The sequence below is a fragment of the Oncorhynchus mykiss genome, chromosome 18 (assembly GCF_057628025.1).
Source record: "Oncorhynchus mykiss isolate SJ-2025 chromosome 18, ASM5762802v1, whole genome shotgun sequence".
Taxonomy (NCBI): Eukaryota; Metazoa; Chordata; class Actinopteri; order Salmoniformes; family Salmonidae; genus Oncorhynchus; species Oncorhynchus mykiss.
In genome coordinates this window covers 65,702,415-65,721,139 of record NC_143039.1, presented here as the reverse complement: position 1 = coordinate 65,721,139, position 18,725 = coordinate 65,702,415, and the positions used below count along the sequence as shown (strand labels likewise).

General features: G+C 44.6%; 1 protein-coding gene across 1 annotated transcript in view; it reads right to left on the bottom strand.

The window, feature by feature from the left end:
- LOC110496868 (voltage-gated delayed rectifier potassium channel KCNH8-like) overlaps positions 1-2,304 on the bottom strand; it is a 104,911-nt gene extending 102,607 nt beyond the window's left edge. The window contains 1 exon segment of the mRNA XM_090209101.1: positions 2,229-2,304. Coding sequence (XP_090065227.1) covers positions 2,229-2,304 — 76 coding nt within the window.
- Between the last annotated feature and the right edge of the window lie 16,421 nt (positions 2,305-18,725).

Below are 18,725 nucleotides of genomic sequence, written 5' to 3'. Positions count from 1 at the left end.
TATTTCAGATCCTGAGTCAGATAGTCAGTTGGCAGGTTTTGTCTCAAAATCAACAAACTGAAGTTTGAACTATTAGAGTCAACTGGAAGTCTTGACATGAAAACAACAATGTTTACCAAGTATCTTCTGCAGCCCCAGGTGTAAACCAGTTTACATACAGTCTGAGGACACTTAGTAGAACCTGTAGGGGACACCTGTCCTGTCGCATATCGTTACAAGGTTGAGTCCATTATTTTCAATGAAGACCTCTATAGGGGCCAATCCAAACAATGTCAGACAGTTGACAGTTCTTTCCTCTTCCTGTTCATCTGGGCCCACATCTCTGGTCAGACCAGGGCACCAGCCACCAGACCCAATTTGTCTGGTCAGGCTCCACTACTTCCATTTTTCCCCCGTTCAGTTCGAACCCCTGTTAATACCAGGTTCCTGGATGCTGCCGCTCAAGGACATTGGTGTATTCATTGGGGTGCTGTAGTGAAGCTCACTGCAGTACTGTATTGGTTATTAAGCCTCAATTCCATAGCGGGACCATTAAGATGTGGGATTGGGTGCGTCCCAAATGGCACCCTATTCCCTTTATAGTGCAGTATAATAAGGGAACAGGGTGACGTTTGGGACATGGACGGAGCTACCTGCTGTCCCTCCGAAACAGCTTCAAATCTATCCTACCCTCCATATCTGCAGCATGGTGTGACACTCAATCGTCCGGCCAGTTGTTTATGAAGTCTGGAATAAAGTGGTATGGACGATTGTAGTCCGCGGTAACGCCATAAGAGTTAGAGTAATTTATCAACTCACACAGCAGAAGTAGAGTAATGAAAAACAGCTTGTTCCTTCCAGGAAAAGGAGACATACCGTGGCAAGCTACCTATATAAGCCTGTCTGGTTTTGACCGATTACAATAAGACAAAGTGGGAGGCACCACTGAAGAAGATTGTAAATCAGTTAAGATTGAGTGTTATTATTAGGGTGACTTGAAATGAGCAATGCTGAGACACACTAAATAATAATAAATATGCCAGCAGTATAGGCCTAACCCTGTTAGTCTAGGCTACCCAAAGTGAGCGCTATCTCCTTGTCCGAATATGACATGGTATGACAATTCCATAAGGAGATGGCAAGAGCAGAAACATATCTGGGACCAGGCGACTTCTGGCCCAGCCTAATTGTAGGGTTAATGCAGTAGAACAAGCAACATTAAACTGCACTCTAAACTAACAGACTTCTCAGAGACAAAGGTTGGTTATATCAACACCCTGGTCCGTGACTGCAAATGAGTTGCTTTTCGAGAGAAAGAGAGAAAGCGGCCGTTCTAAAGAGCCATGCGTGTGCCTCTGCCTGGGGAAGCGAACCCACCTACTGTAAGTGCCGCCGACCAATTAATTCATTTGGATAGATGCGACTGCTACTGTCAGAGCTTCACCGCGGGACTTGGCAGTCAGAGAGCAGAAATAAGAAATGTTCATTTTACTTCATGTGTTTGTCTGAATATATCACTATCACAACTGTTTTTGTGTAAGGATTAATGACTGTTGGTAAAATGTGTCATATTGGAACAAGGATATTTGTTAACTTGCTGTAACCTTAAATTATTGTTGTTTAGGAGCACTTGAGTGGGTGCGCGTCAGAAACTGTTAATTCCATGCGTAACTCTGTGTTGTTGTTTGTGTCGCAATACTTTGCTTTATCTTGGCCAGGTCGCAGTTGTAAATGAGAATTTGTTCTCAACTAGCCTACCTGGTTAAATAAAGGTGAAATACAAAATGTAAAAATTGAGAAATTCTAGTGAGGGTGATTCACTGTCCGTGGTGCTGAACTTTGCAGAGCGAGTCGACCAATAGGTTAGCGCTGTGCCAACAAATGCCAACAAATTGAACAAGTCTTTTAACTAGGCTATAGCATAGACCACAGATATAGCATATAGCCCTGGGCACCATGAGCAACCAAACATAGGCTATTCCATTTGAAGAGAAAAATTACTTTTCAAAATATATCCTACCTAAATGAACTTGCTCTACTGTTACTTTGTGATTTGATTTCACTGGCTGTTTTGGAAGAAATATACAAATTATGACTAAAAGCCGCATTCCTACCAATTGATTTAGCAATATCCATAAATCTAAATCTTAGAAAGCAAGTGCAACAAACGGGCTGGAACTGAACGAATAGCTTAACAGGATATAGGTTAAGGTCCCATTAAGCATCAAAGAGAAAGAGAACAAACTTACGCGTGCCGTCAAACCGTGTGGCTATGGTGTCCAGAAACGTGTTCTGTGGCGCAAGTAATCCTTTCATCACAGGCATTTTCCCTCCCTGTTGTCCAAGTCCCCATCAAAGTCACGGAAGAGAAGGTGTGAGCCGACCTAATATGTGGGAGGCGCGCACGTTAACAACGATTCGCCGGAGTCATCCGCGATACATCCGTGGAATCCGATTTCTATCGAGTGGAGAGTGTGTGTGAGAGAGATGCGCGCTCACTGGAACCGTGTGTGAATGTGGGTATGTGTGTGACAAATGAATGTGACGCCTGCAGGTGCAATTCAGGTAACAGCTACTCCGCGACGCCCGCGAGAAAGCCAGACGCGGGAACGAGCTTTCTGTCAGCAGTTTCATTATTATGTCAATGGTTTCAATGATCATAATTTCTCACTGTGCAATGACAGAGGCGATCAATCAAACAGACTACAACACTATGTGTTCAAGCAAATTATTTAAACTGTCTGAAAGGGTGAATATGTTGCCGCCAACTAGGAAACGTACTATTTCTATCTCTTGTTTTTCTCTAGGCTACTTTTTCGATCTTTAATGCAGTATGTTCGTTCTCGTCAGAAAAGTAATAAATAACGTTCAACTTTGAATAAAAGAAAGTAGCCTACAGCTTGAACATAACAGTGGTCTATAAAATGTATCCCAAATACATTAAGAATGCCGGTTCTCGATTGAAATATCTATACTCCTTAGAATTATAGACAATACGTTTAAGAGATAAATAAGAAGTATAATAATAGCCTAAGCCTGTAGGTTAGGGCAAGTCGAGCAGGCCTATGAGGTCACACGCCTTACTGACAAGACTAGGGGAACACAAACCATACCATAAATGCACAGGTGTACAAGAACAGTGTAGTCTTTTGTTCCAATCAGCTGACTCTGACATAGGGCCTAACTGAGACAAAGGAGTGTCAGGAAAAAGGGAGAACAGTAAGCTACACATTGAGCAAACACATGTAATAGATAGTCGAGTACCAGACTATTTTGTTATTAGTGTCTGTCATCCGACTCTCTCTCGCCTCTCTGTCTCCCTCCTCCCCCATCGTCTAGAATGAGACTCTGCCACCCCCTAATGGTGCAACGGATACATAGCAGTTGAAGAATGGCAACAGTGGGCATTTAGTAACCCAATGGCGCCCCTTTGTGATTTTTCATGGAAACACATGCTTGACACAAACAACACACACACACACACGCACGCACGCACGCACGCACACACACACACACACACACACACACACACACACACACACACACACACACACACACACACACACACACACACACACACACACACACACTCATTGACAAATTAATAAAAAGCTCTCTGAAATCGTAGGGGCCCTCGCCTGTGGAGTGGCAGATTTAGACTATGGCTGTGCGTGTGTGTTCCTGTGTGTATGTGCCTGTGCCTGTGCCTGTGCGTGTGCGTGTGCGTGGGTGTGGGTGTGTGTGTGTGTGTGTGTGTGTGTGTGTGTGTGTGTGTGTGTGTGTGTGTGTGTGTGTGTGTGTGTGTGTTTGTGTGTGTGTGTGTGTGTGTGTGTGTGTGCGCGCGTGTGGTAGTAGTAGTAGTAGTGGAGAGACTGGCTCCCTCTGCCCTATAGTGCACTGTCGTGTCGTTGATTATAATTAAATGTGACGACTGTATATTATGAAATCAATACTCTATGTGTAATTTAATTATGCAATTAAACTAATCATGCAACTTTAATTAACTAGGAAGTCAGGGCACCAGGGAAAAAGGTTGTTTATAGAGTGTCAATTTCAGAATATAACTATTCAGATATTTTCATATCTTATCAAAACAGTTGTTATTAATTCATTTTACCTCATCAGTCTCATTACTGAACGTCTGCACAAACCCTAGCATAGAATCATGAATCAGCGATATACAAATTGTCTCAATTATTTATTTACTAACTTAATCAATCACAGAATTACATACACACACACATAGGTCATACATTGGTTACTATCATGATAGGAAAGATATGATGGCTTGATAGACAAAGGAAATGGGTGGGGTAGTTCAAGAGTGGGAAACTCAGAGTGGATTCACTACATACATAGAAATGGCTAATATTTTGATCATGAACAACCGCTCATTTGAAAAGAAATTGCAATTTATATATTTACGAGTGTCTGCCTTTGTTATCCCTCTCTGCGGTTGCCAATCCGTCTGCTGTATAGTCCGTCGACAGAGAGCCTCTGGTTTGTCCACCAGAGATCAAAGGTTGTTAGAATGGGTACTTCAGAGTACCATTCGGAAATGTTCTTAGATCGGAAGCGTTTACCAGACTAACGTATTTAAACAGCTGCAGTCTGAATAATTGTTCTTTAGTTCATGGATTTCTTAGCCATTTCAACGTGGAGACCTCGTCCTTGCATTTTTTATTCTTGTAGAGTTTCCAACCATTTCAACATGTAGCTACCGCTTCATGTTTTCTCATCTTCTTAACCATTCGAGACACCCGGCTTACTGTGGGTCTATTTGGCACAAAATGTACATTTTGTCAAGGGTAGATTTATACTCTGTGGAAGAAGGGGCGTTCCTTGAAGCCAATATAAATGTCTGTACTCAGGGGCGTGGCCACTGACTAGTTAAACTTTATATGAAAATCCATACTCTTGTCATGATGTTGGCCTGGGGGATAGGTTTATGACCGTCATAAATACCTCTTCCCCCCTTTTCTTTTCTCTAACCTACTGAGGTTACATTTAAAAAAACCTTGGTTAACATAAAGATTCTGGGAACATTAGTATGTGGGGTGAAATTAACTATATCCTGGTAATCCAAACAATTGAACATATGCGGTGGTACTTAATGAATATGATGTCAGTTCGGTTGTCATCTGAGACATTCTCATCAATGGTAAGATGACATAAACTCTACAGTGGAAAGTCTATACATCAGAGTTATCAGATTCACATGGAATTGTTGTTCAATTTAAATGTTTGAATATGAAATTATTTGTGATGGGATGAAATGTGATTTTAGCTTCTAAAATGTGAGATTTTGATTTTCATAAGATAGGGCTGCTCAATCATTGGCCCTCCCCTGTGAAGGCTATACAACTTTTCAAACACACCCTCCTCTTCCTTCCTATATAAGCTCTTGACTACAATATAACTTTCTGTTCCGATGAGGTAGGATGACGATCCTATGTCAGAATGGTTCAGATAAGACTACAGAACGGAGCCAACATCCGCATGAGCTTTGGTTGCAAATGGTATGAACTTTGAACTCTTATTCACGACAGAAGTGATACCTCCTAGCCGTTGAGGTAGCGACCGCAGCTGCAAACGCAGGTTAGGAAGGAACAGACAGAGTATCCCATCTACCACACAACGGCGTTCTACCACACAACGAGGTTACTACAACTTATTCAAGTGACCACCAGAGACATTCTTCAAAGGACAAAGACTTGGTTTGGCAACACGACCTTCCATCTACCACCAACCTACTGAAGCGCAGCTCAGAGTAAATATTTATTGCATTTTCCTTTTTCAAATGGGCAGTAATTTAGAATGCATAAGATACTGTATTTACGATAGCACAGCTTCTTCCCATTGTTCCTCAGTCTTCCCGCTCTTTCACTCAAACCCAGCCCTTTTTCCTTTGTGTAACAAGCTGTCATATCTGTTCCGCCCGCTAGGGACGTTTCCTATGAAGTAAAGAATTATCCCGGTATAATTAATTATTTGTATATGTTATTCTGTGTGATTAGTTAGGTATTTAGTAAATAAATAATTAAACCCAGTTTTGTATTGCTGATTCAACTTGTTAGCCAGGATTCTTGCTAAATCTTTAAGAGTTTATTCGGAAGATAACAGCTCTATAAATATTATTTTGTGGTGCCCGACTCTCTAGTTAATTACATTTACCTGATTAGCTCAATCAGGTGATATTAATTACGGAGAACGTATTTTATAGAATAGCATGTCATAGCAATTAATCCGGCATAGCCAAAGACACGACACTCTCATTTAGAAGACTAACACCACATTTAATCTTTTCACAAATAGTTTCTTATGTAATCATATACGTTTCACAACATTTAGATGTAAACCCCATAATGGAGAAGTGGACACAACCAGAGACACAGTAATGTGTGTTTCCTGTCCTTCATGAGATCACCAAATGAAACACACTCGACATGACTGTCCCTTAAGTGTCCAGGGACCACTCCCACATTCTCAAAAATGATTCAAACTTTTGATGTCCAAGTGTCTCTCTGTGTTCCACAGTTTATATTCCAACCTTGAACACTACAGAGCATAGAGGCAGCATATTTTACAACCACCATAAAACAGCCGACTTCCCGCTCTCCCTCTCTGCGAGAGAGAGCACGCTGTAGAGCAGACCCTCTGTAACCTGATCCTTCAGATCATCACAGGAGAGTTATGACAGTACTCTCAGTAAAGACACTAAACTACCTAAACTAGCTCACTGATCCAATGCAGCCATTTTTATCTCAATATCAAATAATTTCTAGTTAATAATTAAATACTTTACTGTGATTGTTTTCCGTTAAAATAGTCAAAATAAACAAAAATATATTCTTAGCAAAGGGCAATTTCTCAAGCAAGAATTTTGCTAAGACTGTCTGGGAGTGGTCTGAGTGGGGAGGGGAAAGTGGAAACTAGCTGTAATTGGCAGAAAGGTTGAGAACCCACTTTTTTGTTGGTTTGTTAACTCACTACTTACTGCATGGGGATGTCACCATGGAAGGCCTAAACATCTTTTCAAACAGCTCTTACACTGAAAGGGCATTATCATCATTTCCACAATTTTACAGTATTTATCCAACCTCATAGTGTGAAAATATATATAAATCACGATGGATCAATGATGGATCTTGATCTTGATTCCAAGATGGTGTAGCAGTCGGACGTGTTTTTGTCTTGTCCCTTCCTGTCCCGTGTAAACATAGTTTTTTTTTTGTATATATTTTAATATCACTTTCCATCTATGGACTGAATATACAGTGCCTCAGTCCCTTTACTTTCAGTGCAGCAAACTCTCTCCAGAAGTTCAGTGAGGATCTCTGAATGATCCAATGTTGACCTAAATGACTAATGATGATAAATACAATCCACCTGTGTGTAATCAAGTCTCCGTATAAATGCACCTACACTGTGATAGTCTCAGAGGTCCGTTAAAAGCGCAGAGAGCATCATGAAGAACAAGGAACACACCAGGCAGGTCCGAGATACTGTTGTGAAGAAGTTTAAAGCCGGATTTGGATACAAAAATTAAACTTTAAACATCCCAAGGAGTACTGTGCAAGCGATAATATTGAAATGGAAGGAGTATCAGACCACTGCAAATCTACCAAGACCTGGCCGTCCCTCTAAACTTTCAGCTCATACAAGGAGAAGACTGATCAGAGATGCAGCCAAGAGGCCCATGATCACTCTGGATGAACTGCAGAGATCTACAGCTGAGGTGGGAGACTCTGTCCATAGGACAACAATCAGTCATATATTGCACAAATCTGGCCTTTATGGAAGAGTGGCAAGAAGAAAGCCATTTCTTAAAGATATCCATAAGAAGTGTCGTTTAAAGTTTGCCACAAGCCACCTGGGAGACACACCATACATGTGGAAGAAGGTGCTCTGGTCAGATGAAACCAAAATTGAACTTTTTGGCAACAATGCAAAACGTTATGTTTGGCGTAAAAGCAACACAGCTCATCACACTGAACACACCATCCCCACTGTCAAACATGGTGGTGGCAGCATCATGGTTTGGGCCTGCTTTTCTTCAGCAGGGACAGGGAAGATGGTTAAAATTCATGGGAAGATGGATGGAGCCAAATACAGGACCATTCTGGAAGAAAACCTGATGGAGTCTGCAAAAGACCTGAGACTGGGACGGAGATTTCTCTTCCAACAAGACAATGATCCAAAACATAAAGCAAAATCTACAATGGAATGGTTCAAAAATAAACATATCCAGGTGTTAGAATGGCCAAGTCAAAGTCCAGACCTGAATCCAATCGAGAATCTGTGGAAAGAACTGAAAACTGCTGTTCACAAATGCTCTCCATCCAACCTCACTGAGCTCGAGCTGTTTTGCAAGGAGGAATGGGAAAAAATTCAGTCTCTCGATGTGCAAAACTGATAGAGACATACCCCAAGCGACTTACAGCTGTAATCGCAGCAAAAGGTGGCGCTACAAAGTATTAACTTAAGGGGGCTGAATAATTTTGCACGCCCAATTTTTCAGTTTTTGATTTGTTAAAAAAGTTTGAAATATCCAATAAATGTCGTTCCACTTCATGATTGTGTCCCACTTGTTGTTGATTCTTCACAAAAAATACAGTTTTATATCTTTATGTTTGAAGCCTGAAATGTGGCAAAAGGTCACAAAGTTCAAGGGGGCCGAATACTTTCGCAAGGCGCTGTACTCTCCTGCAACCCGCCTCACCCAATGTGGTACGGATCTGCTATTTTTATACTTAAGAACCCGGAACCCCCATCAAAAGCTAGCCAGGATGAGGACGCTAGAGAGCGTGCTATGGAGTAGACGTGCTTTGCTAGAGCTCTGCTCCATTTTGAAACAAATGAATATTTATCTTAACCTCTCACAACCTATAACTTCAAACATTGCCTTGCAATATGACAAAGGGAAAAGGCAACAAAACCCTGAAAGCCCGATTGGAAATGCTTGAGTCGCATTCAAGATGCCAGAACATCCGAATATTTGGGATCCAGGAGGACACTGAAAAAGGGAAACCTACTGAATTCGTCCTGGAGCTGATACGGCATTGCTGGTGAGTGAACACTTCAAAACGGCCCTAATGATCGACCACGCACACAGATCACAGGCAACGAAGCCGGCCAAGGGCGCTAGGCGCTAGGCCATTCGGGAAGTCGGCTGGGTTGGAGCCCCCCTTGGGTTGTGCCGTGGCGGAGATCTTTGTGGGCTATACTCGGCCTTATCTCGGGATGGTTAAGTTGGTGGTTGAAGATATCTCTCTTGTGGTGTGGGGGCTGTGCTTTGGCAAAGTGGGTGGGGTTATATCCTGCCTGTTTGTCCCTGTCCGGGGGTATCATCGGATGGGGCCACAGTGTCTCCTGACCCCTCCTGTCTCAGCCTCCAGTATTTATGCTGCAGTAGTTTATGTGTCGGGGGGCTAGGGTCAGTCTGTTAAATCTGGAGTACTTCTCCTTTCTTATCCGGTGTCCTGTGTGAATTTAAGTATGCTCTCTCTAATTCTCTTTCTCTCTTTCTTTCCCTCTCTCTGATGACCTGAACCCTAGGACCATGCCTCAGGACTACCTGGCATGATGACTCCTTGCAGTCCCCAGTCCACCTGGCTGTGCTGCTGCTCCAGTTTCAACTGTTATGCCTGCGGCTATGGAACCCTGACCTGTTCACCGGACGTGCTACCTGTCCCAGACCTGCTGTTTTCAACTCTCTAGAGACAGCAGGAGCGGTAGAGATGCTCTCAATGATCGGCTATGAAAAGCCAACTGATATTTACTCCTGAGGTGCTGACTTGTTGCACCCTCGACAACTACTGTGATTATTATTATTTGACCATGGTGGTCATTTCTGAACATTTTAACATCTTGGCCATGTTCTGTTATAATCTCCACCCAGCACAGTCAGAAGAGGACTGGCCACCCCTCATAGCCTGGTTTCTCACTAGGTTTCTTCCTAGGTGTTGGCCTTTCTAGGGAGTTTTTCCTAGCCACCGTGCTTCTACACCTGCATTACTTGCTGTTTGGGGTTTTAGTCTGGGTTTCTATACAGCACTTTGATATATCAGCTGATGTAAGAAGGGCTTTATAAATACATTTGATTTGATTCATTGCACAGCTGCACTATCCCCAGATCAGGGATCTCATCCTCAAGCTGGCTAGTCAAAAGTTCCCCCTTAACTACAATGGAGCCAGGGTGTCTTTCTACCCAGATCTTACCTTGGAGGTGAGGAACCAACGGAAAGAGTATGATGAGGTACGCAACAAATGCAGGGCGGCCCAACGTGCGATATGGATTCCTCTTCCCAGCCCGGTTTAAGGTGACAGTCGAGGGATCAACGCATACGTTTGACAACCCAAAAGAGGCCGATCTGTTCTTGTCAAGCAAGTTCCCTGGCTGAGGATACAGAACGGCTGTGTCAACCGGCCAAATGACCAAATACAGGCCAGGAATGTGTTTGAATTTGGGACTTATATGATGGTTGAGATGTTGTGGCTTATATAGCATTATTTAGCCTATCATGTTTTAGCACCACTCACCCCCTAAGGTCAGAGTTAAGTGTTATTTAATATTAGTTTATATGCGGAGCATCTATAGATGACGAGTTAGTTCAAGCTGTATGTCTCGACACCCGAAGGTTTGTGTGTTAGTCAAGGTGTAACGATTGTCGTCGGGAGAAGGAGAAGAGGACCAAGGTGCAGCGTGGTAAGTATTCATAATGCGTTTAATAAATACAAACACTTGAACAAGAACAACAAACGAACAGTTCTGCAAGGTGCAATACACAAAACAGAAAACAACTACCCACAAACACAGGTGGGAACAGGCTACCTAAGTATGGTTCTCAATCAGAGACAACGATAGACAGCTGCCTCTGATTGGGAACCATACCAGGCCAAACACAGAAATACAAAACATAGAACAAAACATAGAATGCCCACCGCAACTCACGCCTTGACCAAACCAAAATCGAAACATAAAAAAGGAACTAAGGTCAGGACGTGACACAAGGAGTGCTTCGTTTGGGGAAGTCACTCAGTAAAGGGACGGGAGGGGAGATGGGGTCTGTGTTTTATGTTCACATGTATTAACACAGGTTGCATGACAAGTTCCCGCATGGCGGGACGTTTATCTTTTGGGCTTTGTCTGACAGCAAAAATTTGCTCTAAAATAAGAAATGCCACATAGTGACCGAGCACAGAGTAGACCAGGTGGAATCAAGATAGTCAGCTGGAACTGTAGATAGTCAGCTAGAACTGTAGATAGTCAGCTGGAACTGTAGATAGTCAGCTGGAACTGTAGATAGTCAGCTGGAACTGTAGATAGTCAGCTGGAACTGTAGATAGACAGCTGGAACTGTAGATAGTCAGCTGACGCACCCAACAGATAGGGATTATTCTTTCTTTTCATCAGTTCATAAATCATGTTCCAGAATTGACTATTTTTTGTTGGACTCGCAACTCATTTCAGCAGCTGCGTCTGTTACCTATCACCCTATTCTAATTGCGGACCACTCTCCTCTGTCCATGGTGCTGAATCTCGACAATATGTCTACAGGTCGGCGACCTTGGGCTTAGACGCATACCATTCAAAAGGGTCGGTCTCTAGACTGTATGATGTGCTACAGGCCCACATAGAGGTATCCACAGACACTATTAAAAGGGCTTGGGAACAAGAACTTGGTTCAGAAATCTCAGATGAGGACTGGGTAGAAGCTCTCAGGAATATAAACCACAGTTCAGTGAGTGCCAGACACAACCTTATACAGTTTAAGGTGATACACAGGTCACATTACTCAAAAGTGAAACTGCATAAAATATTCCCGGACACCTCACCACTGTGTGAGAGGTGCAAGCAGGATGAGGGGACGTTGACCCACTTATTCTGGACATGTCCTAAGTTACATGCTTACTAGGCTCTCATTTTTGATGACTTATCTAAAGCCTTCGATAGAGTTCTAGCCCCAGACCCATTGATCACTCTGTTTGGTACAGTTGATGGGAATAACCAGGAGGGGAGGCTGTCTCTCTTTGTACTCTATTAGCCAAAAGCCTCATATTGCAATTTTGGAAATTGGAGACTGTACCTACCTTTGAAATGTGGTTATGGGATTTAGGGAATGTATGTTTTTTTGTTTTACAAAATATGGCAGCCGATACTGGATAAATGGTCTAGTCCCGCATCATAACTGGGTTGACGATCTGCTGCTACTCTGTGCTGTACTCCACTCAATATTTTTGGGGGGCTTAACTACACTGCTTGTAATGACTATATGCTGTCTTCTTATACATGTACCACCTAATAGGATTTATTTTTATTTTGTGTATGTCTGAGTTAAGTTTTGTTTTGTTCTCTAAATTGGCCATCCCGTTCAACAGTACAATGAATGGCAATGTTTGTATTGCTGTCTTGTTAAATTTATTTTGTATTGGAAAATAATAAACATATTATATATATTTTTTTTTAAATAGCTAGCCAGCTAACTGGCTACTAGCTAGCTGCGGCCCGCTAGCTGTCTAGAGCTTAAAATTCTTTGGCCACTATACCTAGTTTGCCAATTGGCCTGGTTAACCACACGGAAACCTGCTCATCCATCTTCTGAACCGGAATCCCAACAGAAGCTAGCCAGCTAACTAGCTATTAGCTAGTAGTCAGCTAGCCACTGCTAGTGGTCATCAGCTACCACTAGCACGGACAACTCTCGCCAGTCTGCACAGTGCGACTCAAACCAGAGCTTATTTTTCTCCATATCTCCGGATTTGTACCACAAGCTCTGAACCTTTTTTTTTCGACCTGGATCATTGCAGCTAGCTAGCTGCTATCCGAGTGGCCACTCCTGGCTAACGTCTCTGTCCCAAAGCAAGAACCAATTAGCCTGGAGCTCCATCTGCTAGGCCCATCTCCTGGCTAGCCAAAGAGGTCTGGACCCATCACGACTGGACCACCGTCGTGATTCGCCTGAGGGGGTTTTCTCAACTGGCTCCGTCATTGCGTCGTCCCCTGAATGCCCATCCGCTAGCCTGCTAGCCATGGCCCAATAGTTGTCCAGAGCACATCGGACTCTTAGCTTAAGAGGCCCATTGGACAAATTCTTTGGCCACTATACCTATTTTTCCAATTGGCCTGGTTGACCACACGGAGCCCTGCTGATCCGTCTGCCGACGTAATATCACGAGAGTGCCAGACCAGACTTTCTTCCGTCGCAACGTCCCTCCAAGGCCCTTCTGCTAGCCTGCTAGCCCCAGCCCGCTAGCTGCCTGAAGCCACTCACTGGACACCTATGATCACTCGGCTACGCATGCCTCTCGCTAACATCAATATGCCTTGTTCATTGCTGTTTTGGTTAGTAATTATTGCCTTATTTCACTGTAGAGCCTCTAGCCCTGCTCAATACGCCTTATTTTCACGTACCACACATACGGTGACATCACCTGGTTAAAATGATATTCTAGAGACAATATCTCTTTCATCGTCACTCTATGCACAGGTTTACCTGTATTCACATCCTACCATACCTTTGTCTGTACATTATGCCTTGAATCTACTCAACCGTGCCCAGAAATCTGCTCCTTTTACTCTCTGTTCTGAACGTACTAGACGAGCAGATCTCTATTCCTCTGATGATGTGGAGGTTAATCCAGGCCCTGCAGTGCCTAGCTCCACTCCCATTCCCCAGGCGCTATCATTTGTTGACTTCTGTAACCGTAAAAGCCTTGGTTTCATGCATGTTAATATTATAAGCCTCCTCCCTAAGTTTGTTTTATTCACTGCCCTAGCACACTCTGCCAACCCGGATGTCCTAGCCGTGTCTGAATCCTGGCTCAGGAAGACCACCAAAAACCCAGAAATTTCCATCCCCTAATTATAAAATTTTCCGACAAGATAGAACGGCCAAAGTGGGCGGTGTTGCAATCTACTGCAAAGATAGCCTGCAGAGTTTTGTCTTACATTGCAGGTCTGTACCCAAACAATTCGAGCTTCTACCTTTAAAAATCCACCTTTCCAGAAACAAGTCTCTCACCGTTGCCTCTTGCTATAGACCACCCTCTGCCCCCAGCTGTGCCCTGGACACCATATGTGAACTGATTGACCTCCATCTATCTTCAGAGCTCGTGCTGCTAGGTGACCTAAACTGGGATATGCTTAACACCTCGGCCATCCTACAATCTATGCTTGATGCCCTCAATCTCACACAAATTATCAATGAATCCACCAGGTACAACCTACAACCCCAAATCGGTAAACACGGGCACCCTCATAGATATCATTCTAACCAACCTGCCCTCCAAATACACCTCTGCTGTTTTCAACCAAGATCTCAGCGATCACTGCCTCATTGCCTGCATCCGTAATGGGTCTGCGGTCAAACGACCACCCCTCATCACTGTCAAACGCTCCCTAAAACACTTCAGCGAGCAGGCCTTTCTAATCGACCTGGGCCAGGTATCCTGGAAGGATATTGACCTCACCCCATCAGTAGAGGATGCCTGGTCATTCTTTGAAAGTGCCTTCCTCGCCATCTTAAAACTTCTTATGGGCAGGTGGGACAGACGGTAGCATCCCACCTGGCCAAAATGGCCAGGGTGAAATTGCAGAGCGCGAAATTCAAACTACAAACTAAACAAAGAAACGAAAGTGAAGCTATATAATACGAGTGCTGACAGGCAACTACACATAGACAATAACCCACAAAACCAAAATGGAAATGGCAACCTAAATAGGATCCCCAATCAGAGACAACGATAAACAGCTGTCTCTGATTGGGAACCAATTCAGGCCACCATAGACCTACATTTACCTAGACAATACCAAAACCCCATAGATGTACAAAAAACCCTAGAGAAGACGAAAACACACATACCACCCTCGTCACACCCTGACCTAATCAAAATAATAAAGAAAACAAAGATAACTGAGCTCAGGGCGTGAAAGTCCACCCCCCCCCCCCCCCCCCCCCCCCCCCAAAGGTGCAGACTCCCGGCCGCAAACCTAAACCTATATGGGTGGGTCTGGGTGGGCATCTAACCTTGGTGGTGGCTCTGGTTCTGGACGCCGCCCCACTTCTTTACTCTGAGTCCGCTCTTGTAGCACAGACCCATGGATCATCGTCGGAGGCTCTGGACTGCGGATCCTCGCTGTAGGTCCCGGGCTGCAAATCCTCGCTGCGTGGATCATCGCCGGACGCTCTGGACTGGGTACTGTCGCCGGACACTCTGGACTGGGTACTGTTGCCGGACGCTCTGGACTGGGTACTGTAGCCGGACGCTCTGGACTGGGTACTGTCGTCGGACACTCTGGACTGGGTACTGTTGCCGGACGCTCTGGACTGGGTACTGTCGCCGGACGCTCTGGACTGGGTACTGTAGCCAGACGCTCTGGACTGGGTACTGTCGCCGGACGCTCTGGACTGGGTACTGTAGCCAGACGCTCTGGACTGGGTACTGTAGCCGGACGCTCTGGACTGGGTACTGTAGCCAGACGCTCTGGACTGGGTACTGTAGCCGGACGCTCTGGACTGGGTACTGTAGCCAGACGCTCTGGACTGGGTACTGTAGCAGGACGCTCTGGACTGGGTACTGTAGCCGGACGCTCTGGACTGGGTACTGTAGCCAGACGCTCTGGACTGGGTACTGTAGCCAGACGCTCTGGACTGGGTACTGTCGCAGGACGCTCTGGACTGGGTACTGTAGCCAGACGCTCTGGACTGGGTACTGTAGCCAGACGCTCTGGACTGGGTACTGTAGCCGGACGCTCTGGACTGGGTACTGTAGCCAGACGCTCTGGACTGGGTACTGTTACCGGACGCTCTGGACTGGGTACTGTAGCCGGACACTCTGGACTGCTGAGGTGCACTGTAGGCCTGGTGCGTGGTGCCAGAACTGGTGGTACCGGGCTGGAGACACGCACCTCAGGGCGAGTGCGGGGAGGAGGAACAGGGCGTACTGGACCCTGGATGCGCACAGGAAGCCTGGTGTGTGGTGTTGGCACTGGTGGTACTGGGCTGGTGACACGCACCTCAGGGTGCACAGGATACACTGGACAGTGGAGACGCATTGGAGATCCAGAACATAGAGCTGGCTCAATAAGTCCTGCTGGATGCCCTTTCTAGTCCGGCAAATGCGAGGAGCTGGAATAGAGCGCACCGGGCTAGAATAGCACTCCCCACGGTAAGCACGAGGAGTTGGCTCAGGTCTCCTACCTGACTCAGCCAATCTCCTCGTGTGCCCCCCCCCAAAAAAAAGATTATTGGGGCTGCCTCTCGGGCTTCCGTGCTAGTCGTGTACCCTCATATTGTCGCCATTCCTCTATTCTCCAGTATTTCTCCTCCATAGAACGGCGATACTCCCCAGGCTGGGTCCAGGGTCCTGCTCCATCTAGTATTTCCTCCCGTGTCCAGGATCTTTTTCTGTCCAAAATCTCCTCCCAAGTCCATAACGTCTGCTCCTCCTTTTCACGCTCCTTGGTCCTGTTATGGTGGGTTATTCTGTCACCTTCGTCTTAACGAGGAGACCAAGGAGCAGCGTGATAAGCATACATTTTTTATTTTAACGAAGGAAAAACACTAAACAAAATAACAAAGAAACAAAACGAACATGAAGCTATATAACACGAGTGCTGACAGGCAACTACACATAGACAATAACCCACAAAACCAAAATGGAAATGACAACCTAAATAGGATCCCCAATCAGAGACAACGATAAACAGCTGTCTCTGATTGGGAACCAATTCAGGCCACCATAGGTTACATTATTCGCTCTGGTACCATCCAGTGAGCGGGCATGGCCCTCCAGATGCACTGATGGGGACTTTACCCACATGCTGGCAGAGCCTGCCAAAAGCTATGAAACACACACACACTCAGAAACACACACACACACACACACATACACGATCAGACAGAAACACACACATACACTTTCTCTCTCTAATGAATACGCAAACAACTTCGCTCTCTTCAACACCATGCCACACAAACTGAGACTGTAATCAACATTTTTCTTAACTAGCTTGCCCACAGACATCTGTCAGGAGAGACAAGCATCAAGAATCAAATAAACCAGAATCAAAACCGACCCCAAGATGTGTGGCGGAGGAGGCCATGTTGCATGCTGTTTGATCTAAAACCCTCCACCACACACACACACACATACACACACACACACACACACACACACAGAAACAAATGCGCACATACAGAGACACACGCATGCCTAATCCTCATGCAAGCTAATACCAACAGTGATGGCATACAGTACTGAACAATCAGCACTATCTGAACTGAAATCTGTAGAACCTTGGAATCCAAGAGGTCAGTGGCTTATAGGCCTTTATGAATGTCATCTACTGAGGAGTTCTTCAATAGCTACAGTAATACACCTTCCACTAGGGCCATGGCTGTCCCAGCTAACACCTGATTCATGTAAGGAGCGTTATTATCAGTCTCAGGAGTCCCATCCAGACCCCTGTATCAGGGCTAACACATGGAGGGAGGGAGAATCACATGATAGAAGTGATAAGGTTATTGAATGGACACCCAAGATCACTCCCTGCATCCAGGTTTCTGGGTTGAGATGTTTTCTAGATTGGGGACATCGCAAGAAAAATATGAACAAAGGTCCTGTGCTGGTTTGATTTGTGTGGAATGTGGGGTGGTGTGTGTGTGTGTGTGTGTGTGTGTGTGTGTGTGCCGACAACTTTACACTGAGGATGGCCTGAGGACGAAACGTTTTATTTTTTTTGTTCACATTTTATTTATGCACTTTGTTATGATTTTTTGGGGAGCCATGATGTTATAATAAACATCTTCATTTTTCATTCAAGTCTTAGTTTTGGATGTATTCCTTTTTTCGATAGTGTGCGGGTCTTCATCTCTTCCAGTATTCTTATTTTGACTTCTACGCACCTGGAAAATACACTATTCAGTAGTAAGGGCATTATAAGAGCCTGACGGCCTCATCATTTATAACCCCGTTATAACCGTAGCATATTAGATGCAATAGAAGATAACCTAATTTGGGTAGACAGTACTGGGAGAACGTTAGGGAATCCCCTTGGATCAGCAGCAGATTGAGAGAGCTGTACTACAATGTCAGCTATGATCATTTAATGGTCTTAATGATTATTTACTGTCAGCTTCATTGACGAGGAATTTAAGCATATGAAATAGATAAATAAAGGCAGAGAAACACACACATCAGAGTGATATGTCTTTCTCTTAGTTTGTCACAATGAATGAAGTCTAACCAGGCGTGACTTGCTCTGGCTATAGTGAGATAGATAATTCTGTTTTTCTAATTAACCAAGAGGGTAATGGAGCTCTCTCCTTGTCTCTCTCTCGCCCTCTATCTCTCTCCCACCCTCTCTCTTTCTCGTAGGTCCTCTATCTCAATTTCTAAAATGTTCAATATATATTGTTCTGCCTTGCTACGCCTGTAAGGTTAATATAAAACATTGATGAATCTATAACTTGTCAAGTGAGTTGTGTTGTCCCTGTCTCACAGTAAGGGAGTGTACATTCTATTCCAGTGTGGGGAGCTCAATTCTGGCCTCATTTTGCTCTTCTCTTTTCAGAGGTTAATATGAGTATATCAAATGGAAAGTGCACGGATAACAAACGCATACCTGGCAGCGCTTGCTTCCAGGCTGCAGCGTCCCCTTCTGACGCATGAAAGACAAAAACCAGGAGAGGCTCGAGCGTACGGATGACAGCAATCTCCCTCTCCTTTCTCTCTCTCTCTCC